General features: G+C 36.4%; 2 protein-coding genes across 5 annotated transcripts; both read left to right on the top strand.

Annotated features, from left to right (window-relative positions):
- The first annotated feature begins 1,003 nt into the window (after window positions 1-1,003).
- Window positions 1,004-16,167, top strand: mpp3b (MAGUK p55 scaffold protein 3b). The gene is made up of 18 exons (XM_067369275.1): window positions 1,004-1,028; window positions 1,460-1,578; window positions 1,654-1,731; window positions 2,866-2,946; window positions 5,004-5,141; window positions 5,310-5,391; window positions 8,149-8,234; window positions 8,351-8,425; window positions 8,516-8,712; window positions 8,912-8,976; window positions 9,687-9,707; window positions 10,276-10,317; window positions 12,395-12,556; window positions 12,649-12,729; window positions 12,976-13,069; window positions 13,339-13,447; window positions 15,742-15,870; window positions 15,988-16,167. The coding sequence occupies exons 1-18, from the start codon at window positions 1,004-1,006 to the stop codon at window positions 16,165-16,167; spliced, it is 1,764 nt and encodes a 587-aa protein (XP_067225376.1).
- Window positions 16,168-18,167: 2,000 nt separating this feature from the next.
- Window positions 18,168-23,708, top strand: ppp1r3cb (protein phosphatase 1, regulatory subunit 3Cb). 4 transcript variants are annotated; one of them, XM_067369212.1, is made up of 3 exons: window positions 19,285-20,017; window positions 20,300-20,332; window positions 21,154-23,708. In XM_067369212.1, exon 3 carries the CDS (start codon window positions 21,182-21,184, stop codon window positions 22,091-22,093), a length of 912 nt encoding a protein of 303 aa, XP_067225313.1. In that variant the 5' UTR covers window positions 19,285-20,017; window positions 20,300-20,332; window positions 21,154-21,181; the 3' UTR covers window positions 22,094-23,708. The 4 variants fall into 4 exon arrangements, with proteins under 4 accessions (XP_067225314.1, XP_067225311.1, XP_067225313.1 ...); XM_067369213.1 differs by lacking the exons at window positions 19,285-20,017; window positions 20,300-20,332 and adding an exon at window positions 18,168-18,259; XM_067369210.1 differs by lacking the exons at window positions 19,285-20,017; window positions 20,300-20,332 and adding an exon at window positions 18,192-18,324.
- The last annotated feature ends 2,234 nt before the right edge of the window (window positions 23,709-25,942 follow it).

Genomic DNA, 25,942 nt, shown 5'->3' with positions numbered 1-25,942 from the left:
AATGTAAGGACAATGCTTTATAAATGATGTATTAAATATTTACTAATGATTCATAATGTGAGTTATTATGAAGAGTTAACAGGTTATTGTATGAGAAAATGGGAAATGTTCATCTATGGAATCTGTCTTAGAAGTGCATTGCATTCTCAAGAAATCCTATTTTTGAGCACTACATTCTCAGGAATGTTTATGGCTATTTTATATGTTTTGTAGATGGGCTAAACGATATAACCATGCTTGCAGTAAAACTGAAAAGCATCAGTTTCAGACTTGGTTAAAGGGACTTTAAAGTAGTGCAGAGTACACTGTTTCCTGTGTCTCTCTGGGTGAAAAGCAGTGATAAAGTATTGATTGCTGTTGCCATGGGGATTATATCCCTGGGGACTCCTTTTCACGTTAAGTGATCATATTTCTACTTACTTCACTCATTTACAGGGAACTGTGCAGACCACCAGAATCTATATCCCCTCTGAAGAGAGATGCTTTTCTTCAGTTGACTCATCACAGCAACATTCTATCCGGATTAAACTGAGATGACTAAGTGTAATTGAATTTAATGCCATGCCTAATGACTATCGTCACATCTTTCATTCTCCCTCATTTTTCTCCTCGTTTTGTGTACCCAATCTATTCTTGTCTCATCTTTTCTTAAAAGCAAAATTTCACCATAATGGTGGTATGTCATTAGCAAACCTCACCATGCAAACAGCAATGGCATTTAAACTGAAATGATCAAATGAGCATAAAATATTATTACCCTCTAATTGTCATACAGGATTCGCCTCACTGATTTGATGTGCCACATAATTATTCAACAGCTATTTACCATGCAATCCACAGAAAGGAACAGACAAAATGTTAATGGTTTCCTAAAGTTGCCAATTTTTTTTTCTTTCTTAAGGGTTTGTGGATAACAGGCTTTTCAGATGAGCCCACATTTTGAGTGACCCGAGAGAAGAGGAGAACCATTTTTCCTGCGTCTCTGTCTGTCTCATGAGCAGCCATGCCTGTTCTCTCACCTACCACAGGTACTTCATACAACAGCTGTGATGCTGTCATAAAATAAATTCATTTGATCATCATATTAAAGAAACACAAGTATTTTTTCCCTAATTAAAAAAAAATTATTTACACATAAAGAAATGAACATTGAAAAACAAAATGTTCAAAATCATGTACATGAGGTTCCAGTCATATCTGCTGCTGTTTTATTTTATGTTTAGATCACATGACCAATTTAATACAAATTCCTTAATATTATGAAATATTACATTCTGAAGCATGGCTAGAGTATTTTTCAGTGGTATTGGTGACTAAAAATATTTGTTTTTTATGTGATGTTATGGTACATGCACACTAATAGGTGTCAGTAAACCTGCTGTATCGGTCAACACAACAACATTATTATATTATTCATGATTTAAAAAGTAAATTATTTTTGTTTTCTTGCATGCTGCAGGTTTACATGAGATGCTAGCTCTCCTCACCTCCCAGCTGCATCCAGAAGCAAATCATAAGGAGGACCTGGTCTTCCTCAGAGAGGTCTTCAGTGAGAGGAGCCTCAGCTATCTTATGAAAGTGCGTAATGCTGGATAAAAATGTCTAATAGTGTTTTTGTGAATGATTATCCATCTATACTGACCTCTCCTGCAGATCCATGAGCGACTGAGGCAGTTCCAGCTCCAGTGTCCAACCCCAGTGTTCCATAGCGCATCCTGCCTGGCCGAAGACGTAAGTGTGTGTCATCATTATTCATATTCTTTATAGAAATTGTATAATATACATTATCTTGAAAAAGACAAATAAAATGGTCTCTTTATTTTATATGGACAGCAATATATTTCAATCAATCAATATATTTAATCATGACTGGCAACTTTAAAAATATGTTTTTTTGGGGTCTATATGTTAAATTACCATTTAATGATTTATAAGCATTTCACAGATTTCTATGTAGCCTATGCTAATTATATGAAACTATACTGTCAGTACACTATAGTGCATATTCAAAGGGATGGAAACTGATAAAAAAACAGATTAAAAGTTTTTCTATCCTGTGGCTCCCTCTAGTAGGGAACATTGATATCACAGCCTTCATCTTTCAGTTGAAATGGCAGACAGTTCAGAATCATAAATTAATTTGGGGTCCAATTCACCTTTTGTGCTTGGACCCCTAATAACAAAATATCAATATCCAGGGCACCAAGACAGTGTCTATTAAACACTTCAAAATATTTTAAATGTCTCTCATTACTACATAAAGAAGAGTTTATTAATTTTATGTATTACATAAAAATCATGTTTTAGTGCCCCAAACCCATAACACTTCTGTTCATTTTCAAAACACAAATTAAGATACTTTTAATGAAAACTGAAAGATTTCTGTCCCACCATTGACAGTCTACACAACTACCACTTTGATGCTTCAAAAAGTTAATGAAGAGATCGTAAAACAAATCCATATGAATTGAGTGGTTTAGTCAACATTTTCTGAAAAGAGTATAAATAGTTACAGTTCAAGTTACAGTTCAAAATAAACAACATGAAGTGTTGTGGAATTTTATCTAATTTACAATTTATGAACACAAATGGAAAAACAATTGAACTGGGCAACATATGAGTCACCTGTTAATGAATGCAGCAGACGTCTTTTCTTTCGCGATAGGCCTAAATCTTTTTATGTCATCATGGATTAAAGTGCAGCTAGTACAATGCGGTAGCAGAAAACACTGGTTACATTTATATTTTATTCTGGGAATAATCTGGGGTGGCAATGCTTTTTCTTAGGGTGGCAGGTAGATTCGCCCATGAATTGTCACGTTTTTGCATTTTTGATTACACTGGTCTTGTGGTTTGCACTGACAGGTCGCAGAGGAGCTACAGAATGGACCACTGGAAGACGATGAGAGAGAGCTATTAACGCTTCTTACTGCTCCACATGTGAAGGTGCGAAAGTTACACTTGTGCTTTCTGTAGAGATTTCCCTAACCATGTGTGTCTTTGTGGTGAAGAAATTTTCTCCTAATTGTATATTTGGCCCTACAGTATAATTTACAATATTTTTTTAAACAGATGCACATAAACACTTGCCTCTTTAATATGAAAATTGCAAACACGAATCCAAAAAAGTACAGGACACTGTACAAATTGTGAATAAAAAAAAGAATGCAATGATGTGGAAGTTTCAAATTTATTATTATTAAAATATTTTATTCAGAATACAACATAGATGACATATCAAATGCTTAAACTGAGAAAATGTATCATTTTAAGGGAAAAATAAGTTGATTTTAAATTTCATGGCATCAACACATCTCAAAAAGTTGGGACAAGGCCATGTTTACCACTTTGTGGCATTCCCTCTTCTTTTTATAACAGTCTGCAAATGTCTGGGGACTGAGGAGACAAGTTGCTCAAGTTTAGGAATAGGAATGTTGTCCCATTCTTGTCCAATACAGGCTTCTAGTTGCTTAGGTCTTCTTTGTCGCATCTTCCTCTTTATGATGCGCCAAATGTTTTCTATGGGTGAAAGATCTGGACTGCAGGCTGGCCATTTCAGTACCCGGATCCTTCTTCTACACAGCCATGATTTTGAAATTGATGCAGTATGTGGTCTGGCATTGTCATGTTGGAAAATGCAAGGTCTTCCCTGAAAGAGACAACGTCTGGATGGGAGCATATGTTGTTCTAGAACTTGGATATACCTTTCAGCATTGATGGTGCCTTTCCAGATGTGTAAGCTGCCCATGCTACACGCACTCATGCAACCCCATACCATCAGAGATGCAGGCTTCTGAACTGAGCGCTGATAACAACTTGGGTTGTCCTTGTCCTCTTTAGTCCGGATGACATGGCATCCCAGTTTTCCAAAAAGAACTTAAAATTTTGATTCGTCTGACCACAGAACAGTTTTCCACTTTGCCACAGTCCATTTTAAATGAGCCTTAGCCCAGAGAAAACACCTGCGCTTCTGGATCATGTTTAGATATGGCTTCTTTTTTGACCTATAGAGTTTTAGCCGGCAACAGTGAATGGTGCAGTGGATTGTGTTCACCGACAATGTTTTCTGGAAGTATTTCTGAGCCCATGTTGTGATTTCCATTACAGTAGCATTCCTGTATGTGATGCAGTGCCGTCTAAGGGCCCGAAGATCACGGGCATCCGGTATGGTTTTCCGGCCTTGACCCTTACGCACAGAGATTGTTCCGGATTCTCTGAATCTTTGGATGATATTATGCAGTGTAGATGATGATAACTTCAAACTCTTTGCAATTTTTCTCTGAGAAACTCCTTTCTGATATTGCTCCACTATTTTTCGCCGCAGCATTGGGGGAATTGTTGATCCTCTGCCCATCTTGACTTCTGAGAAACACTGCCACTCTGAGAGGCTCTTTTTATACCCAATCATGTTGCCAGTTGACCTAATGCAAATTGGTCCCCCAGCTGTGCCTTATATGTACATTTCACTTTTCTGGCCTATTATTCCTACCTGTCCCTACGTTTTTGGAATGTGTAGCTCTCATGAAATCCAAAATGAGCCGATATTTGGCATGACATTTCAAAATGTCTCACTTTCAACATTTGATATGTTATCTATATTCTATTGTGAATAAAATATAAGTTTATGAGATTTGTAAATTATTATATTCCTTTTTATTATTATTATTTATTATTCACAATTAGTACAGTGTCCAAGCTTTTTTTGGAATCGGGTTTGTACATTGGTTTTTAATTTCTTTTACAGATATGAGGCTGACACAAATCCTGTTAAATCAGGAGGCTGTTTAAAAGAATCTTGGTGAAATAAGCCTAATTGATTTTTATTTGATAGTGTGCAGCATTACAAAATAGAATCAGATTATCTCCATGTGCCACAGGCATCGTTTTTTCTCTATTTTTTTATTTATTTTTTTTAATTTCTATTCTCCTCCATTCTTGTTCCACAGCACTAGTGAATCATTCTGTCAACTTTTATTGTGATTATTCTCTCCATGACCCATCAGGCAGTACTAACAGTACATGACACGGTGGCACAGAAGAACTTTGAGCCTGTGCTCCCCCCTCTACCAGATGATCTAGACGATGAACTGGAGGAGGAATCAGTGAAGATTGTTCGTTTGGTGAAGAACAAGGAGCCTCTTGTGAGTTTCAGCAAACAAATATAGTAGTTTATGCATCATAGCAGGTTATATTAAATGTATTTGCGATGGTTGAGCAGTTTTTTGTATAAAATGGCTATTTTGTTCACCATCATCAAGACATGTGAAATATAGGCTCATATATTACTCTTGCAATTGATTGGCTTTTAGGGTGCGACCATCCGCAGGGACGAGGTAACTGGAGCGGTGGTGGTTGCTAGGATCATGAGGGGCGGGGCTGCAGACCGCAGTGGTGAGTGACAGCCTGGTCTCTCCCCTTGTCAGCATAACATTTTTTCTTCTGTGCCAACTGTGTGTTTTTACACTTTGGTTGGACAAAAGCAAAATCTCTCTCATCAGATCTGATGTAATATAATACCGTGATCGGGGACCATCCAAGTCAAAAACTGTTCAATCTGTAAAACCATGACAGATGACTCAATTCTCAATGGAGAGATAAAATGAGGGAATTGAACAACCATTTATTCAAGTGTAATGTAAAGAATTTATTGAGAATCTCTCCTAAATGTTTTTTAAAAAGTTACAAATTAAATAAAATGAAAATTACATGTCAGCTACAAGGGAGACTGTAATCACAGCAGAATCATTATTTTCTTGATATTAATAGCATTCATAGCGGATTTTTCTGATCACATGCAAAATATTGACTAAAATCCTTGAGATTATGATTTGCTTTGGGATTACAGATTATACTGGAAATATACAGAGCAGATGCAATGGTTGCCATAGAAATTCTGCTGAAATATGATTGTGTGCAAGGTTGTCCTATTGAATAATGCCTTTAGTATGCATGGAATGATATAACATTCTATGAAAAAAATCTGAGTCCAAAAAGTCCAAAAATCTGAGACTAATCTAGGATTTTTATTTAATCCTAGAAAAAAAATTACAGTTTTAGGGTTTAACAAGAAAAAAAGTTGTATATATATAGAAGATAGAATAGAATATAGTGTACCATATAATAATAATATATATATATATATATATATATATATATATATATATATATATATATATATATATATATATATTATACACACACACATATATATGTATATACATGTACAATATACACTGAACAAAATTATAAACGCAACACATTTTTTTTGCCCCCATTTTTCAAGAGTTGAACTCAAAGATCTAAGACTTTTTCTATATACACAAAAGGCCTATTTCTCTCAAATATTATTTACATATCTGTCTAAATCTATGTTAGTGATCACTTCTCCTTTGCCGAAATAATCTATCTACCTCACAGGTGTGGCATATCAAGATGCTGATTAGACAGCATGATTATTGCACAGGTGTGCATTAGGCTGGCCACAATAAAAGGCCACTCTAAAATGTGCAGTTTTATCACACAGCACAATGCCACAGATGTCGCAAGTTTTGAGGGAGCGTGGAATTTTTCATGCTGACTGCAGGAATGTCCACCAGAGCTGTTGCCCGTGAATTGAAAGTTAATTTCTCTACCATAAGCCGTCTCCAAAGGCGTTTCAGAGAATTTGGCAGTACATCCAACCCGCCTCACAACCGCAGACCACGTGTAATCACACCAGCCCAGGACCTCCACATCCAGCATCTTAACCTCCAAGATCGTCTGAGACCAGCCACCTGGACAGCTGCTGCAACAATCGGTTTGCATAAACTGTCAGAAACCGTCTCAGGGAAGCTCATGCTCGTCGTCCTCATCGGGGTTTCGACCTGACTGCAGTTTGTCATCGTAACCGACTTGAGTGGGCAAATGCTCACATTCGATGGTGTCTGGCACTTTGGAGAGGTGTTCTCTTCATGGATGAATCCTGGTTTTCACTGTACAGGACAGATGGCAGACAGCGTGTATGGCATCTTGTAGGTAAGCGGTTTGCTGATGTCAACGTTGTGGATCGAGTGGCCCATGGTGGTGGTGGGGTTATGGTATGGGCAGGCGTATGTTATCAACAACAAACACAGGTGCATTTTATTGATGGCATTTTGAATGCACAGATATACCGTGATGAGATCCTGAGGCCCATTGTTGTGCCATTCATCCACGACCATCACCTCATGTTGCAGCATGATAATGCATGGCCCCATGTCGCAAGGATCTGTCCACAATTTCTGGAAGCTGAAAACATCCCAGTTCTTGCATGGCCAGCATACTCACCGGACATGTCACCCATCGAGCATGTTTGGGATGCTCTGGATCGGCGTATATGACAGCCTGTTCCAGTTCCTGCCATATCCAGCAACTTCGCACAGCCATTGAAGAGGAGTGGACCAACATTTCATAGACCACAATCAACAACCTGATTAACTCTATGCGAAGGAGAAAAAACTGCACATTTTAGAGTGGCCTTTTATGGTCGCCAGCCTAAGGCACACCTGTGCAATAATCATGCTGTCTAATCAGCATCTTGATATGCCACACCTGTGAGGTGGATGGATTATCTCAGCAAAGGAGAAGTGCTCACTAACACAGATTTATGAACAATATTTGAGAGAAATAGGCCTTTTGTGTACATAGAAAAGTCTTAGATCTTTGAGTTCAGCTCATGAAAAATGGGGGCAAAAACAAATGTTTATAATAAACGTTTATAATTTTGTTCAGTGCATATTGTACATATATATATATATATATATATATATATATATATATATAATATAAATGTACATGTATATATGTGTGTGTGTTTGTATAATATAAACATAATGTTACATATATATGTTACATATATATACATTATATTATTATATGATACACTATATTCAGCTCATGAAAAATGGGGGCAAAAACAAAAGTGTTGCCTTTATAATTTTGTTCGGTGTATGTAATATAATCTATAGTATAATGTTATGAATAATTTATCATTTATAATAAAAAAAAGTAGACATTGTAACAATACAAAGCAGGTTGAAAATCGGTTGGAAAAAGAACGTGAAAAAGTGTGTGTATTATGACAGTTTTTTTGAATGCACCATGATGACTCTTGACTGAATTCTCCTTCAGGTCTGGTGCATGTTGGAGATGAGTTGAGGGAAGTCAATGGAAATCTTATTATACACAAACGTCCTGAGGAGATCAGCCAGATTCTGGTGTGTTCACTATTCCTCTGTTGTTTTACAAAAGCTGAGTCATTCCCATAAGATTCCTTATCTGAAAAGGCACTTGCGTGATTTAGTGTCCTTGATTATTGTTTGTTGGGCTGCAGTCTCAGTCTCAGGGCTCGATCACTCTGAAGATTATCCCTGCCATTAAGGAGGAGGACAGATTCAAGGAGAGTAAGGTGACTGCAATCACTTTATTTGAAAGTCATAGGACAGAATAGATAGCTGATGCAGGTAATGTATGCAGTGTTATTTTATGTCTCTTTAAGGTCTATTTAAGAGCCCTGTTTGATTACACACCATATGAGGACAAGGCCACACCCTGCCAGGAGGCTGGACTGCCTTTCACACGTGGGGACATCCTGCAGGTGGTAAGCCAGGACGACCCAACGTGGTGGCAGGCCAAAAGAGTGGGAGACAGCAACCTGCGTGCCGGCCTTGTTCCTTCGAGACAGTTCCAGGAGAGGTACACAACAAAAATCATGTCAACAGTTGAACATTAGGATGGTCATTAATTAAAACAACAGTTGATTTATTCATTTTGAATAAATATTTGAGGACACTCTCATCCTCTTCTTGTCTCTTCTGACATTCGGCCGCTATGATTCTTCTAAAAGAAATTTCTTATTGTAACTATATCCTGTTTCTTTGTCCTAAATTTGCAGACGACTGTTGTATAGGATGAAAATGGGAACACACCAGAGCCCTAAATCACCCAGAGCAACACCATGTAAGTTCTCAGAAGCTACTACTGGGAAGTTGAGGGAAGTAGGGTACCTACTACTTAACTAGATGTGAGTTGCTTATAAACCTTAAAACAAAAAATCTGTATATGCAGCAGTTATTCAGCAGACAAGTGGATATCTTGCATCTTTTTTGAGGTGTGCTGACAAAATCTTCAGAGAAAATATGAAAGCGCACCTGTCAAAGACAAATTGGAGAAGATATATTCAGATTAATTCTTCTGTTCAGTCAGAGCTTCCTCATTTTTTAACCCATTCCTGTTAAATGACCCAGGCAATATAGTGTTATTTGCAAGAAAACATGTTGTTTATGTTTATGTTTATTATGTTACACTTTCAAATGTTTCCAAAGAGCCCCGGGTATCGATGCAGATTCTCGATTTGATTCAGTTTCATAAGTTCTAAATTTGATTCAATTTCCGATTTAATCAATTTAAGCTAATTTTGCTTACATATTCTTTCTCTGTAATTATGTAATTTATACAGGCCAGTCCTTTTGACAGTCGATAAAAAAAAAAAAAAAAAATGCCGCATAGTGCTTTCGTTTCTGGAATCGGGCTACGCTGGTCACGGCATTTATACTTTTGACCAGGACTGTCAAAATTGATACTAGTTGCAATATTCCATATTCATTTGCTTTTCCATACTTGTTCATGTTGCAGCAATTCTGTTTGTTTCCTCATTCTGCTTACACCAGGTGACCAATCTTGTGAAAAAGGTAGGTGATTTTGACAAAATGTCATTATGAAATATTAAAAGGTAACACTTTATTTTACAGTGTCCTTGTTACACACTTGTAACCTACTTAGTGTAGTAGTAACAGTAAATTTTGCATAATTACAAGCAACTTACCATAAACCTAACCCTGTAAGTTGTTAATTAATATTACTCAGTAGTATTACTTATTTGTCTAATTACGCTGTAAAGGTGACACCTTAAAGTAAAGTATAACCTAATAAAAAATTTTATTCTCAAATGTATTCTTAAATCTGTTAAATGGGTATTTCAGGTATTTGTTGCTAACTTAAAATCATTGCTAGTCCATGAAAAGAACTATAAGCCTCAACATTTAAATACCCAGTACAAATGCTGAAATCCCTGTGCTCAGTGCTTGCTGCTTCTTTTTGCTGTTGTGGTTCTTTTGGCCTCTCCAATAACTCTGACCTCTGAGTTTCTGACCTACAAAATATCCTTGTAAAGTGTATATATCCCGTTACCCCACTGATTCTCCTCTCCTCCCTGTACCCTTTCATCTCTTGTGTTTTCCTGACCCACCCACCCTCCAGAGGATTGTGACAGTGAGGGCAGTCTCAGTGGACAGCATGTAGGTGAGAGATGCACCCTACACACTGAAATGCACTCCACATGGCTTTGGCTCTGGATGATGCTTTTTTGTGTGGTTTTAATCGCTTAAAATATCATCTGGTTTCATTGTGAGTTCTTTGATACACCACAGAGCTCATGCGCTTGGCACATCCTAAGACCCCAGCCATTGGTCACATCTTGACAGCCCACTGCTCTGCTGCTGGCTTTGAACAACTCCCTCTTTGAGTTTTAGTCTCAGTGGTTTTTAGTGTGTGCTCTTTGCTAAGATGAAGACTTTTCTGCACTTACTCTTTGTGGCGCTTACTGCTTAAAGGGACAGTTTACCCAAAAATGAAATCTTCACATTGTTCATTTGAGCCTTTATGCCTTTCTTCTGTGGAACACAAAAGGAGAAACATTGAAGAATATGCCTGCTGTTTTTTTTTTCTCAAATATTCTAAAGTCATGTGGTACCTATGTGTGAGGAACACATATACATTTAAAGGATTAGTCCACTTTTAAATAAAGTTTTCCTGATAATTTACTCACCCCCATGTCATCCAAGATATCCATGTCTTTCTTTCTTCAGTCGAAAAGAAATTAAAGTTTTTGATGAAAACATTCCAGGATTTTTTTTTTCCATATAGTGGACTTCAATGGGCACCAAACAGTTGAAGGTCAAAATTAGTTTCACTGCAGCTTCAAATTGTTCTACATGATCCCAGACGAGGATAGGAGAGAGCTAGTTCAAGATGAACAATTCTGGTTAAAATGTATAAAATGTAAAAAAACAAAAAAAAATTAAAAAATGAGTGATTGTTTCTCTAGATAAGACCATTATTTCTCATCTGGGATTATGTAGAACTATTTGAAGCTGCAGTGAAACTAATTTTGACCTTCAACTGTTTGGTGCCCATTGAAGTCCACTATATGGAAAAAAATGCTGAAATGTTTTCATCAAAAACTTTAATTTCTTTTCAACTGAACAAAGAAAGACATGGACATCTTGGATGACATGGGGGTGAGTAAATTATCAGGAAAACTTTATTTAAAAGTGGACTAATCCTTTAAGTCATTATTCACATATATAATATAAATATACAGTAATTATTATAATATTCTCCTTTACTGTAGATCTCATATCTCATTTGCACTTCCACATAATCAAATTTAAATGTTTTGTCATGTCACTTTGACATAAAATTGTGGATTCAAAGCATGAACAATGGTGCTTTATTGTCATATTAGTTTTTGACCATCCCAGTCCCTATTCACTATTCTTTTTACGGGGAGAAAAAAAACGGCCAGTACATTCTTCAGCATTTCTGTTTAAGTGTTCCATTTCCACCACATAAGAAATCAAATCAAAGTCATGATTATTGCATAAAAGTGGAAATTATGAGATAAAAAGACAATTAAAAAGTCAAACTAGTCATAATTTTGACTTTTTATCACATAATTTCAACTTATCTCATATTTCTGATATAGCAAAGCATGATATTTTTTCTTATGTGATGGAAATGGGCTTCCATAGGAAAGGAACTCATTTATTGAAACATTTATTTTTGGATGAACTTTCTTTAAGTATAGAGCAGGTGCACTGCTATAGCCAGGGAACTATTGCTTTGGGCTGATGGCTCACGCAGGCTTTGGCATGGCTGATAGCTCGTGATAGTTTTTATAGAATTATGCTGGATGTGTGATGGTCTAACATTAGTTGTAGTTTCTCCAAAGTGTAAGGCGGTGGCACCGTCCTGTGGCCAGGCCTTTTCCTGGGAGTTTTACTCAGGTACCACGTTTCATTCATACTTGTAAGGTGAATAGATGCATTGCTGCTTTAACTTATTCACTACATATTAAATAGTACAAAGCAGATGAACAGCGTTCTGCTATTTCCCCCTGAGATGCAGCAGTTACATAAAATCAGCAGCCGTGTGAGAGACATGATATTTTTAGTCTGGAGGATGCCCCTCTTTCCACCCTTGTCTTTTGGTCTGATCTTTTTATAATGTAATTCTGTCATGTCTATTTCTGATCTTCTCTGTTTTTAGATGGTCTTTTCCTTTGTTGATCTATTGGAAAATCTCTCTGTTCTCACAGCTGGTCTAAGAAGAAGCTTCAGGCTGAGCCGCAAGGATCATCAGGGTTCGACCAAAGAGTCTCACCCAGCGGAGTCCACAGAGAATGAGTTCCTCATATATGAAGAGGTGACCCTACATCAGATGAGACCTCAAGATAAACCAAGACTTGTGGTTCTGATAGGTAAGACTCAAGGGATTTCAGAGCAATCTAAATGAACCAATCTTTTGTTTGCCTTCAGAATGTCATTTTCTTTGTTTTGTTATTCTCTTCAGGATCTCTTGGTGCTCGGATCAATGAGCTGAAGCAGAAAGTGATTGCTGAGAATCCTCATCGGTACGGTGTTGCTGTGCCACGTGAGTTTACTTTTTCCATTAGTTTTACTTTAGAGACTGGGGAAGTCCTTCCTGGTACATGAAGAAGCTGAATCAAAGAACTTATTCTTGCTTCAAATTGACAACCTGAAGTTGAAGAGCTTCTAATCTCATTGGATGTCATACATTGCAAAATCATGTCATATGTCAACTACATGTCATACATTGCAAGATCACATGTGATATTAACTGAAATGATTGTAGACTTGTATAATCATTTTCCAACAGACACAACAAGACCCAGGAAGAGCCATGAGAAGGAGGGTGTAGAATATCACTTCATCTCCAAGCAGGCCTTTGAGGCTGACATACAATCTAATAAGTATGTTTTATGAAATAGTTTTAATATGTTGAATGCTTTTGGTCAGTATTGTAACACAGCTGTGTGGTATTTTGTTAAGGGCATAGTTCACCCCGAAACTTGAATACTTTAGCTACCAGCTGTTGTACCTGCATGGAAATTGTCTTCTTGAGGATGAGTAAATGATGACAGATTTTTCATTTTTGGATGAACTTTCCTTTAGTAGTGTTATAAAATTTGATTTTTACTGCTGTTTTAATTGATGAAAAACACATATTGTGCATGTCCAGGTTTATTGAATTTGGTGAATATAAGAATAACCAATATGGGACGAGTCTAGAGTCAATCCGGAGTGTCCTGGCGAGAAATAAAGTGTGTCTGGTAGATGTTCAACCTGAGGTAAATATATCATTCTCTTATTGTTACTATTGTCAGTTTACTTGATTTTCTCTGTATTTCTGATTCTCAGCTCTTGTGAAATGTGCAGTGTCATAGAAATTTTTAAACTAATCTTATTTGACTTGAGGTGCTTAGCAACCCAGTTGCCTATACTGGGCTCTAACCACCCGGGGGTGGTTATCACCGTCTTACCAGTTCCAAAGTGTCTGCTACATTTTTTAGTGCTTCTCTTCCTTAGCTGTGCAACATCAAGACACAACTCCCAAGTTACTCTTTGCAGTAATCAGGTTTATTAGTGGCCAGCCAGTAGTCACTTCAGACACAGCAGAGCAGCTCTACGACCAGAAAAATACTCACACATTTATACCTTGCAGGTTATTTTCAAACATAACTAAGTTACACACGGTTTGCACAAGTTGAACAGTTTCTTCAATTTGATTGGTTATTCTCATCTGGGCTGACAATGGCAGCTGCCAGTTTCCTGGTGTCAAACACTGATGTCTAGACTATTTAATCATGTGATATGCATAAAGATAGAAAGACATGGCCTTGGCCACTTAAAGTCCCCCTGCAGTCAATTTTTTTTTTTTCTCTTGAAACTCATCTTTGATAATGAAAATAACATGTTTAAAAAAAAAATCCTGTGCAAATAATTTCCAAATTCTTTAAAAGAGCTTCAATGTGACACTACACCCTTGCTTCATTTAGTATATGCGGATCCATGAATATGCTTTTTAGTGATTATAAAGGGAGCTGTCTTTGTGCGCTTTCTATGTTATATATTATCCATTCAGAATCTGAATAAAAGTGGACATAACTGTAATTGATATTAGCCTTTGGTGTGACTACCCCTGCGTCTCAATCAGCTCCCTAGCTCCCTAGGTCGTGAATCAGTATATCATGTAAATGAATGTGGCTGATTCCCTGATCAGTTCCCTGACTACTGAACTAGGGAGCTGATTGAGACACATGCTACATTATCAACTGCTAATAATGTGTTGCTAATGTTACACAAACCATGTTCCCCTTCACCATTTCAGAGTCAGAGAGACAGCTGCCTTCTAACAATCAGCATCATTAGAAATAATGATACGAAAAGCCCTGCCCCGCACATTAACAGGATTGGTTACATGTTTGTGATGGAAGGAATTAGGGGTGGTTTCAAACCGTGTTTTTGAGACTGTCTTTGGGACACTGCAGTTTTAAGGAAAAAATATTCAGCAATGGTGTTGACTGATGAATTTGCACATGTTTTTCTTAAAGCACATTAAAAACACCACAAGGACATATAAACGTTAAAACTTGATTTTCACCAAAGCGGGTCTTTAAGTTCTAACACATTTGTTCCATTTTCCTCTGGGGCCTATTGTTTAAACGTACCCTTTACCTTCATAAAAAGCACAAGCACAGAACATACCAACATTTCACTTTACAATACAAGTATATAATTATGAGAGCATAAAATATAAATCAAATAATAAAATAGGAATTTTCATATTCCTTCCATTACCAATCTTTTGAAAGAAAACATTTCATTTTCCACCAATAATTTCCACCACAGTACTAATACATAATTTTGTTTAAATAAGCAAGAGAAATTGCACTGAACTTGATAACTCCCTGTTTCATGGGAAAAAGGGTTTACAGTCCTGTTCCCCATGTACATTTGATGTACTTATTACAGTATTTACAATAACTGGGTAATAACTAGGTACTAACCCTGAACCCAAACCTAAACCTAACCTTAACCCTAACCCCTACCCCTGTAGTTACCTTATATTACCCATTATTTTCTAAGGTAAGTATATTGTAAGTACACGTAAGTACACATACACTCTCTAAAAAAAAATTGTACACTGTACTGTATTAATTTAATGGAATTTTCCATATTTATGTTTTACAGGTATTTTACCTGTATTTTGAATTTTGCAGTTCATTGAGTTGTGTTTTAGGGTTAAGGGAAATGTCCGTAAAATTACTTGATAATATCCGGGCAATAAGCTGTCGTACTTTTTCGGATTTATTTTTTACAGTGTTGTAAAATAAAGTGCAACCAGGAAAAGTCATACAGTTTAGGGGTAGATTAATGTATAGTCAGATTTATAAGTCACTTTAGATAAATAAATGTCAGTGTAAATGGTGATCTCTTCCACGGTGGTAACGTTCTGCTCAACCTAATCTGGATTTGAATCTACAATTTCTGTTATCAGCAGAGACTCTGGTCTTGATTTTTACTGAGCACATAATTGGAAACCCATGCTATGATTTATATTTCATTTTACTGTAATTCTCAGGCCCTAAAAATCCTCCGTACGGCAGAGTTTAAGCCCTATGTGATCTTTGTAAAGCCACGCATCCCTGAGATTCGTCGGCAACGTAGCTCTCCCACATCACCAGGAAGGGGTGACAATGGACACATCACGGTGAGACTGATTTATATCACCATACTACCCAAATGTAGCTAGTAAATCGCTTATATTGTACACAGTTGACAAAAACTCTTTTTTTGTATATGTCTTTCTTTCTCCCATTGTGAAAAGGATGAAGACCTGCAGGACATGAGGCAGTCAGCCGAGCAGATGGACCAGCAATATGGCCATCTAGTGGACAGGGTCTTGGTAAAGGAGGACTCTGCCAGTGCCTGTGCAGAGCTGAGGAACATTCTGGAACGACTCGAGAGGGAGCCACAGTGGGTGCCTGTCAGCTGGGTCCGAACTTGATCTTCCCTACTTCCTTAAATTCTTACACTCGCATATGGTGTATTGAAAACATAGACCACTCTGCCTCTTTCTGAGTCTGTTGTCTGCCAGTTTCTGTTACATCCTGTTCGTCTTGTTATACAAAGCAAAATAAAAGTGCCATCTGAATTGTTGAGAGTGAGGTCTGTTGTTCTGCGCTAGTGGTGAAGATTTCTGTTATAAGATTTTGCATGGAAGTACTGTAGCATTGACGAGAAACGTATCACTGTTAGCTGAAAGAATTTATTTTCTGCGGGAAAAATAGTTGTCCTTATTTCTGTCAAATGAGCTGCACAAATAAACATCAATAAATATGTGCCACTTGAAAGAGGACAACGCTGACTCAGGTTTACTCACTGTGTCAAAGCTGGTTTCTGTCAGGCAAACCATCTAGTGTGAAGGTCTTTTGTTTCATTATCTTCATCTTATGCTGATTGTGTATATTTAATCAAATGTAAATGGTAATGATGTAAAATATCATACTGTATATTTGCAAAAGTGTTTATACCTGTGTAAAATAAAATTTCGTATTTGGTCACGCCTGTACTAATTTGGTTGTAATTGTCAATGTTTTTATCAGTCTGATGCCTGTTGATGTCTGTGTAGTTCATTCGGAAAATGTCACATTAAAGTCATGGAGCATGTCAGTGTACAGTACTGTTCAGAATGTTATGAATGTGTACCATTTTAGAATATATGGAGTATTTTTGAATGTGAATTGTTATAATAAAAAATACAGACTGCATCTCTTTTTTTTAACTCTTTTATTAGAGAGAACGACAATAGATAATATCTACAAAAATGTGAGGGGTATACTCACTTCTGTGAGATACTATAGACAGATAGAGAATCTACAACTTCTCTTAACAGGAAAGCTATATATATATATATTAGTTCAGTGACTGCTAATACAGCCATCCAGCAGCAGATGGTAGTAACAGGCTTTAAGGGACTTGTTAGTTCTATATTTAAACCTCTCAAAACAAAACAGGCAGATAATAATGAGTAAAAATGGGCCATTAAATACCTCTTTTTTGTTTAATGTTGAAGTTACATTTTTTCAAAGATACCAAAGTATCTTCTGTTCCTTAACAAGAGGGATTGTTCTAACTGAATTAACAAGACCATATGAATCCAATATTTTTAAGCACTTATTTATTTATTTCTAATATTTTGGAAGTATATTCTCATGGGAATCTAATGAACTGTAGCACATTCTGATTCGATTTCACTGTCTGGTTCTTTAAATACTGCTATTTTTGCAATAGCTCTGTAAATATTGCCACACTATGCAAAACTACCCACATTTCAGTCAGACTTCCACCGAGGAAGTGACACGTAAAAACCTGTCACGGTATGGTAAAAAGGTGTTACGGTTAAAATACTGTATACACAATCGTGCATCATAATCAATCATATTTGTGCACAGTTTAAGCAATGCAAGTCATTTTTTGAAAAAGGAAAAAAAATTACACAAATAAAATCTTGCAATGCAAGCTCTGTCTTGTTTTGGACTCTCTTTGCCTTAATACATGTTTGCATGACTGCTGATATCAAGCACACACCCTGTATTGTTCAGCCTATCTCAGGAAATCATCCATAACCAACACCACTCACTGTGAAAACAATCCAATAGTCAATCCAATAATAATAAAAAAATAAAGCTCTAAACATTGTAAATGTTTAGTCCTGCTTATGTGAAAGTGCATACTTCAATGATTTGTGACTGCACTAACAAGCTGAAGGTTGCAAAACACCTGGTTTAATGAAAAATCAAGCGCTCTCCTTAATTCCAAAATACAGAGGTAAATTCTCACTGACCTTCACCTTGGACCATTGTCATTAACAGCGTAAGCAAAATGTGATTTAATTAGCGTATTTCAGCATTATGCTGATGGCCAGCTGTAGCTAAATTGATTTAGAAGGCTGTCTGTGCACTTCCTGTTTTGCAAGTGTGGTTAATGGACCAATAGTTGCTTGAAGTTTCCACTCATGAGATAGTGACTAAAGTGTTTAGATTAGACTAGCAAAACAGTCTCAGACGTCTTAAAGGAATAGAGGACCTTCTTAAAAGGTAAAAATATACTATATTTCGTCGTTTTTTTGAATGAATATTCTGGAAGTGCATTCAAATTTAAGGTATTTTCATCTTGTGAAATCTTATTATAAAAACTTACTATATTTGCTGTTTATGAGTGTTTCATTACACAATGGATTGTGAAAAACTTTATATACTTATGTATGCTTTATTAGTTTTTTTTTTTTTTTCTGTTTCCTGAATGTATCCAAAGCATTTAACTATAATAAATGTTAAAACATTCTTAAATGTCAGACTAAGTCACCAGACTACATAAATATGAGAATGTTTTAACATACATATATATATATATATATATATATATATATATATATATATATATATATATATATATATATATATATATATATATATATATATATATATATATATATATATGTATAAAGAATGTTAAATGTTAAGAATGTTAAAATTACATTAGGTTCCTGTCACGGGTAGGTTTAGGTATAGTGTAGGAAGGGGCCATACTATAGTGATTTTGAAGATTTTGTCAAAGAAGAGTTTATTTTATAAGTTTTATACATGTTTATAAGTTAACCTTATCAACAATGAAATATGTTTTGTATGTTTTGTAAGTATTGTACTCTGTATTTTGTTCATTCTTATAAATAATAGTCATCTTGTGATAATCATAAATTATACACTCCGTAAACTGTTGCGATATGGATCTGGTTAATGAAGGTCACTTTACTCAATAGGATGCTGTCACTGCACCATACAATATCCACAGTAACAGCAATAGAGCATGACAGCTTCATAAATGTTTAACAGCCACAAATGACAGCTTGTCATTGGTATGAATGCTCTGTGACATAGTCTTTGAGAACAATGCCTTCTGAACTTATGAACAGTGTTCCCACTCATTTTGACCAATGATTATCCATGTTTTTCATTCATGATTATGGAGTAATGGTTTCTAAATAATAATAATAATAATAATAATAATAATAATTTTAAAGTGATGTACAAAAAAAAAAAAAAAAAAAAAAAAAAAAAGCCATTTCTAACACACACAGGCCAGATTCAAGCCTGCATCTCCATGATCTATTTGAATGTAATGAGCATGTGAATTACCCACTGTGCCACAACTCAAGCAGCATTTTACTTGTGCCAAGCCTAGACTGCAAAAATGTGACAACCTAGCGACCTTATTATATCTGAATATGAGAAAACTATTAATTTAACTACTAATTTAAAACTATTTTTTTATAATACTTACAGTAATAGAATGACAGACTCGCCTATGCATAATAATAAAGGAAAGGACATGCAGAAAGGAAATTACTCTGATCCACAGATAGCGCGTCACTGGGATATACGGGCTATCTAAATTTGGGTGACGCTTTGCACCCGCCTCTGTTGCAGCTCAGCTCACGGCTGGGTTGATCTGCTTTGCACGCGCGCCATGGCTGATTTTTTCCTGCGCGCTGATTGCTGGAGCGCCTCTATCTCGTGCTCTCCCATTGGCTCTCGGGATGGGTTATCGTGAACCAATGCGGGCAGAAGCTTGATGTACCGGCGGAACGCTCTCTTGGCTTTTGCAGTAGAGCTGGACCTCGAAGGGGGCGTGCCGCAGCAAACGACTGTTCATCAGCGGGTTTTTAGTTATGGTGGTCGTCACGCTTTTAAATGAAGTTTAAAAGCACGTAGAAAAAAAACTACTTGTTCAAACTATAGCAGAACAAACGGTCTTTCGTTTGGGAAACAACCGCGAGTTTCAATGAATTGCACCAGGTAAGAATACAGAATGCGTCATAGTGCAGCGAGGGGGTTTATCACTGCTCACTGAGCGCTGGAAAAGTGTAAAGATAACCTCTGTTTATCACTAATTTAAGATTAATTTTAAAATAATATTTTTACTTGTTTAAATTATTATTTGGACACTGACAATGTCAAGCTGCCGTAGCATCTATTTATTTTAAACATCGTAGTATCTGTTTCTGTTACTAGTACTTTTTTTTTGTACAAATTAGTCCAACAGTGATAATGTTGACTTGTCTTTTTTAATTTCTCTAGTATCTATAGATATTAGGATATTCATCAGAACTAGTAGGTTATTTGTTCCAAAATTACCTAATAGCCTGCTACTATTTAATTTGTCACTAGTACTTAATATTTAATTTGATATTTTTTACTACTAATAAGACTAGTTACTAATCTATAGCCACAAAGTAACTATTCTATTATATTTGCTAATTTTACCAGTGAATTCTGGTGAGGTCTTGTACAGATAACACTTCTATTCACTATTGCCTAGACTGTAACTGTTCCATTTTTACTAGTATCTGTTTATTGAATATGGATACTAGCCTCTGTTTTCCGGCTTTACTAATACTTAGTGGATACTAGTACATGTTTATGAGACACTATCTATCCTAAATGTCACCAGTAATATTTTTTATTTGAAGTAATGTCTAGCCAGATTGTGTACATTATAGGTAAAAGAAAAAAGAAAAAAAAATTCAAACAAAAATGTTACTAGTAACAGTTGAAATGCACTCTAGTGTCTAACAAGGTACTTTTAGTGCTAGGAAAACTAGAATAGATATTTTAGAATTTTGAAATTTATACTTTGTTGCTTTTAAATTTATCCCATTTCGTAATTCGACATCTGACATTTTGTCAAATACTAAAAATACATTTTCCTCATAAAAATTGATTGGAAAAGCTTAAATCAGTAGCTATGGCTCTAAAATGTTTTTTTTTTTTTTTCTTTTTTTTTTTTTTTTTCAAATAGCTCAAGCTAGCTGCAACAATAGTGGTTTTGTTAACTCAATCTCTAAATTCTGGGCAAATCTGTATCTATGTGACTGTCACATCTCCTGCTTAATTGGTCACTTTAGTGTTTTTCACTATTGTCTTCATGACAGGGTTCTGCAGATACTGAACCCCAGGCCAATGCCAAGTCCAATTATGCCTGTGGATGTGGCAATGAGAATCTGTCTGGCACACTCGCCACCTCTTCGCAGTTTCCTCAGTTCATATGAGGACTGCAAGTCCAGGAACCTAGTCAACCGATACAAACCTCTGCGATCCTGCATCAGCTCCAAGACCGACGTGGACACTGCCAACCTAGGATGGAAGAGTCCCGAGACCAAAGCTAAAAAGAAAGTGGTGTTTGCTGACTCCAAAGGCATGTCTCTGACAGCAGTCCATGTGTTTAAGGAATTCGAGGAAGACACCATGTTAGACCTGCAGTTTGAATTATCAGACCTGGAGGATGCCATTGTGGGCCTAAAGGCGGAGAAGGAGAAGAATTTAATTTTGGACTTTCCTCAGCCTGCTGCAGACTATTTGGACTTTCGAAACCGTCTAAAGAAGAACCTGGTATGCTTAGAAAACTGTATAATTCAAGAGAGATCGCTCACTGGCACGGTCAAAGTGAGCAATGTAAGCTTCGAGAAGGTCGTCCATGTGCGAATAACATTTGATTCATGGAAAAGCTATGCTGACATTCCTTGTACGTACATGAATAATGTTTATGGATGTGAGGATGTTGACACCTTCTCGTTTTCGATCGACCTTCCAAGTTCTGTGGCCCCACATGAGCTGGTGGAGTTCTGCATATCCTACAAAACCCATGAAACAACATACTGGGACAATAATGATGGGAAAAATTACAAGCTGGTACATACAGAGAACGACCCCAGCCAGGCCAATGTCACCCAGACGATGACAACAGATTTTAAGAATCAAGGCAAACGGCCTGAGATGGAGTTTGATCAGTTCGGGAGCCCGAGAACATCTAGTGGATTCTTCCCCGAGTGGCAGAGCTGGGGTCATATTGAGAACAACACCCCCTACTGGTGACAGTTCAAGACCCTCTGAAGAATTTGAAGTAAATCTTGTAACAAGGACAAATGCAAAAGAAGCGCTTGGTTCGTTTCAGAAATGACTTCTGAAAAGTCTGAAGAGTATAAATTAGCAATGATGCCCCCAAAAGAAAACCCTTTTTGGCCATGGTTGTCCAAATAAATTCATTGTTGTTGTATGTTTGAGATACACATTTCATTTATCTTAAAATGAGATGTGTTGGCTCTGAAATTATGCAAATTTGAGACTAACCATGTTAACCATATGGCAATTACTCAGAATGAAAAATGTTGGTTTATGTTATTTTTCGAATTTTGTAGCACACTATGTACGCTATTTTGTAGATCTGACATGAGGTAAACCAATAATTTTCATAACATAGATGCCTTTCTTTGTGTTGTTCTGAGACTAACTGTAATACAATGGCATAATTTCGGATATCTTTCCATATGTCCTTGTATAAAGTGAACAACTAGCACTTACTCCAAAATAGATTCTTCAATACACTATTTTGTTACCTTGAAGGGTAATAATTTTGTTGTTACCCATCTGAAGTCACTGAATTTTGGGAATCCTACTTCTGAAATGCAACTGGACATTAATATGTAATAATTTAAGTCATCCCTAAAAGGATGGTTCAACAAAAAATGGAATTTCTGTCATTTACTCAACTCAACACAAAAGAAGATAAAATATGAAAAGTAAATAGGGTCGAATATTGTTTTCGACCCCACTGACTCTCTTTGTCATTGTATGGAAGAAAAAAATCTTAAAAATATCTTCTTTTGTGTTCCACTGAAGAAAAAAGTTGTAACTATTTAAACGACATAAGTCTGAGTAAATGATGACAGAATTTTCAATTTTGGGTGAACTGTCCCTTTAAGAGCAGCACTGCATAAAACACATAATCCTCAGATTATGGATGTGGAATAATCTGGTACAATATGAGATTGCTTCATATTGAAGTTTGTGTATCTCATTTGATAGTACCAGTTTATCGGTCACTTTCTAGTGAATGCACTAAGCATGACGTATTATAAGGGAGTCCATGAGAGATAATGATGCCCATTAAGTGCTAAATCCCTGCTTTTGCACTTCCGATTTTTCCTACGTCTGTTCTACTTTTGTAAAGATGCACTCTTGATGTATTTTACACTTCTTTCCTACAACATTTTTGCTGCTATGGTTTTTGTGCGTGCCTGTGTGTGCTGCATTGTGATTTATGACCCATGGTGTGTGGAAACTCTCCAGTGTTATTTGGAGGATGGAAGATGAGGGACTTTGGATGTAACTTTAAGGAGGTCATAGTATGTGAGGAAGAGTGGCTAAAGAGAACGATAATATTGAATGAGATTGTTGCCTTTTTCATGATTGTTTTCCCCCCTTCTGCTGAAATAGAAAAACAAGTTGAGGTTGATGCCTTGAACAAAGGTGATCGTGGACTGTGATGAACTGTGAGCTGCTGTAATTGCAGAGAGGGATCATGTAGGTTGAATGTAAAAAGGGGCCTACACAAGCCACAGTGTATGCCTACATATTTTTTCTACTGCAAAGAAAGATGTTTGTTTGAAAGAATGTTGTACTATACTCTGTGTTACCGTTAGAAATAAAACCTAATGTTTCTATGAAAAGTGTGATTTTCTTCTTTTTTTAATTGTAAATATGTCATGTTTTACTTCCACTGCTTAAGATTACTATTATCACTTCAATATCAGAGGGAAATACAAGGTGACTCAGAATTAACTTCCAGGCATCTGTTATAATTACCATAAATGTTTTGACCTTTTATGGTCTATCAGTCCTGAGTGAGAGGAATAAATTGTTTTGCCTTTAAAAAAGAGAGAGAGAGGGAAAAAAAAAAGTGTAGTGAGCAGACGGCCAATGAGCACAAAGTTGTTTAAATGAATGTAGAGCCCATTTCCCAACATACTGAGAGCTGTTAAGATCGCTGACAAACATTTGCTCCCATAGCTAGGGGAACTTCAGCTGGAAATTAACCAATTGTTTTCTCTTGATATACACAGTCATTTACCAGATGTTGTACAACTTAGTGATATGTAACTTTTTTGTGGGAAAATGTTTTCAGTGCAGTGTTTAGTCAAATGTTTAGTTTTGGTATTGGTGTTCAGTAATTTACTTTCTTGTCCGGACATGATTAGCTTACTAATGTGACTGAAAACTGACTAATGATATACCACTAGGTATGTAATTTTTCACATTAAGAATGATATACCTAGTGGAAATATATGGGGTTAAAAAGTCTTGAGACCACATTTTAAAAATGGGATTTAAAATCTAATTTAAACCTAGAAATAAACTAGATTCTGTAGCACTATTTCTTGGTCACTAATCAAATAAGTAAATTTGTGACATTGATCATGTGACACTTTGATAAAGACAGTCAGTTGTTCTAAGTCAGAGGACAAAAGTCATGCTGGAGAACACGATGATCAGCTTTTACACAAACTTGTGGAGTTCATTAAATATAATATTTAAAGGGTTAGTTCACCCAAAAATGAAAATTCTGTCAGTTATTACTTACCCTCATGCCGTTCCACACCCTTAAGACCTTCGGTAATCTTCAGAAAATGAAATCCGATGGCTCCGTGAGGCCTGCATAGGGAGCAATGACATTTCCTCTCTAAAGATCCATAAAGGTATTAAAAACATATTTAAATTGGTTCATGTGAGTACAGTGGTTCAATATTAATATTATAAAGCGACAAAAATATTTTTGGAGCACCAAAAAAAACAAAATAACGACTTATTTAGTGATTGCCGATTTCAAAACAATGCTTCAGGAAGCATCGGAGCATAAATTAATCAGTGTATCGAATCTGCTGTTCGGAGCACCAAAGTCATGTGATTTCAGCCGTTGGCAGTTTGACACGCGATCTGAATCATGATTCAATACACTGATTCATAACGCTCCAATGCTTCATGAAGCAGTGTTTTGAAATCAGCCATCACGTTTTTTTTTTTTTGTTTTTTTTTTTTGGCGCACAAAAAATATTCTTGTCGCTTTATAATATTAATACTGAACCACTGTACTCACATGAACCGATTTAAATATGTTTTTAGTACCTTTATGGATCTTGAGAGAGGAAATGTCATTGCTCCCTATGGAGGCCTCACGGAGCCATCGGATTTCAACTAAAATATCTTAATTTGCGTTCCGAAGATTAACAAAGGTCTTATGGGTGTGGAACGGCATGAGGGTGAGTAATTAATGACAGAATTTTCATTTTTGGGTGAACTAACCCTTTAACCCTGCTGAAAAATCCTCTCACCAGCATAAGATGTATTTTGTATGCTTCTACCAGCATGGAATGCTGGTAAGTGGTTTGCTGGTCACCTGCATGGGGAGTGAGAGTGCTGGTGGACCAGTTAAATCAGCTCAGTTTTGCTTGAGAACAACATGACTATGCTAGAACAGCGCTATACCAGCTCTAACCAGCTTCATGCAAAATATGTTGCAATTGCATATTTTCACATGCATCACCTCATCAAAACATTAAGCAAAATCTGTGGTGCTGAGATGTATGTGCATTCTGATGACTCATTGTATTGTCATTCTTGAAATCAAAAAAAGAATTTGCCGAGCTATGTAGTCAGTTTGTAACTTAAAATGATGTGAAGTCGCAGTCTTAGAGGGCTTACAATTCTAAAACTGGTTTGAACCAAATTGCAAACGAGCAGCAAAGCATTATTCCACAATCATGGTATTGTGTTCAGAGTAATGAAGGTGATGCAGTAATTCAAATCGTGTGTTACAAGTAAAAAAAAAAAAAAAAAAAAAAAAACAATTATGGGGAGGCAGTCTATGTGGAAAGGGGCCCTTTCAGT

Source organism: Chanodichthys erythropterus, chromosome 19, assembly GCF_024489055.1.
Source record: "Chanodichthys erythropterus isolate Z2021 chromosome 19, ASM2448905v1, whole genome shotgun sequence".
Taxonomy (NCBI): Eukaryota; Metazoa; Chordata; class Actinopteri; order Cypriniformes; family Xenocyprididae; genus Chanodichthys; species Chanodichthys erythropterus.
This window is presented reverse-complemented; position numbering and strand designations above follow the sequence as displayed.

Excerpts from the sequence above, each read along its gene's own strand:
- mpp3b (XM_067369275.1), top strand. The coding sequence starts at position 1,004 with ATGCCTGTTCTCTCACCTACCACAG. Across the intron at positions 1,029-1,459 it reads TGTTCTCTCACCTACCACAG|GTTTACATGAGATGCTAGCT; the intron begins GTACTTCATACA and ends TGCATGCTGCAG. Across the intron at positions 1,579-1,653 it reads GCCTCAGCTATCTTATGAAA|ATCCATGAGCGACTGAGGCA; the intron begins GTGCGTAATGCT and ends CCTCTCCTGCAG.
- ppp1r3cb (XM_067369210.1), top strand. The coding sequence starts at position 18,293 with ATGAATATTCTGGAAGTGCATTCAAATTTAAG. Across the intron at positions 18,325-21,153 it reads GAAGTGCATTCAAATTTAAG|GGTTCTGCAGATACTGAACC; the intron begins GTATTTTCATCT and ends TCTTCATGACAG.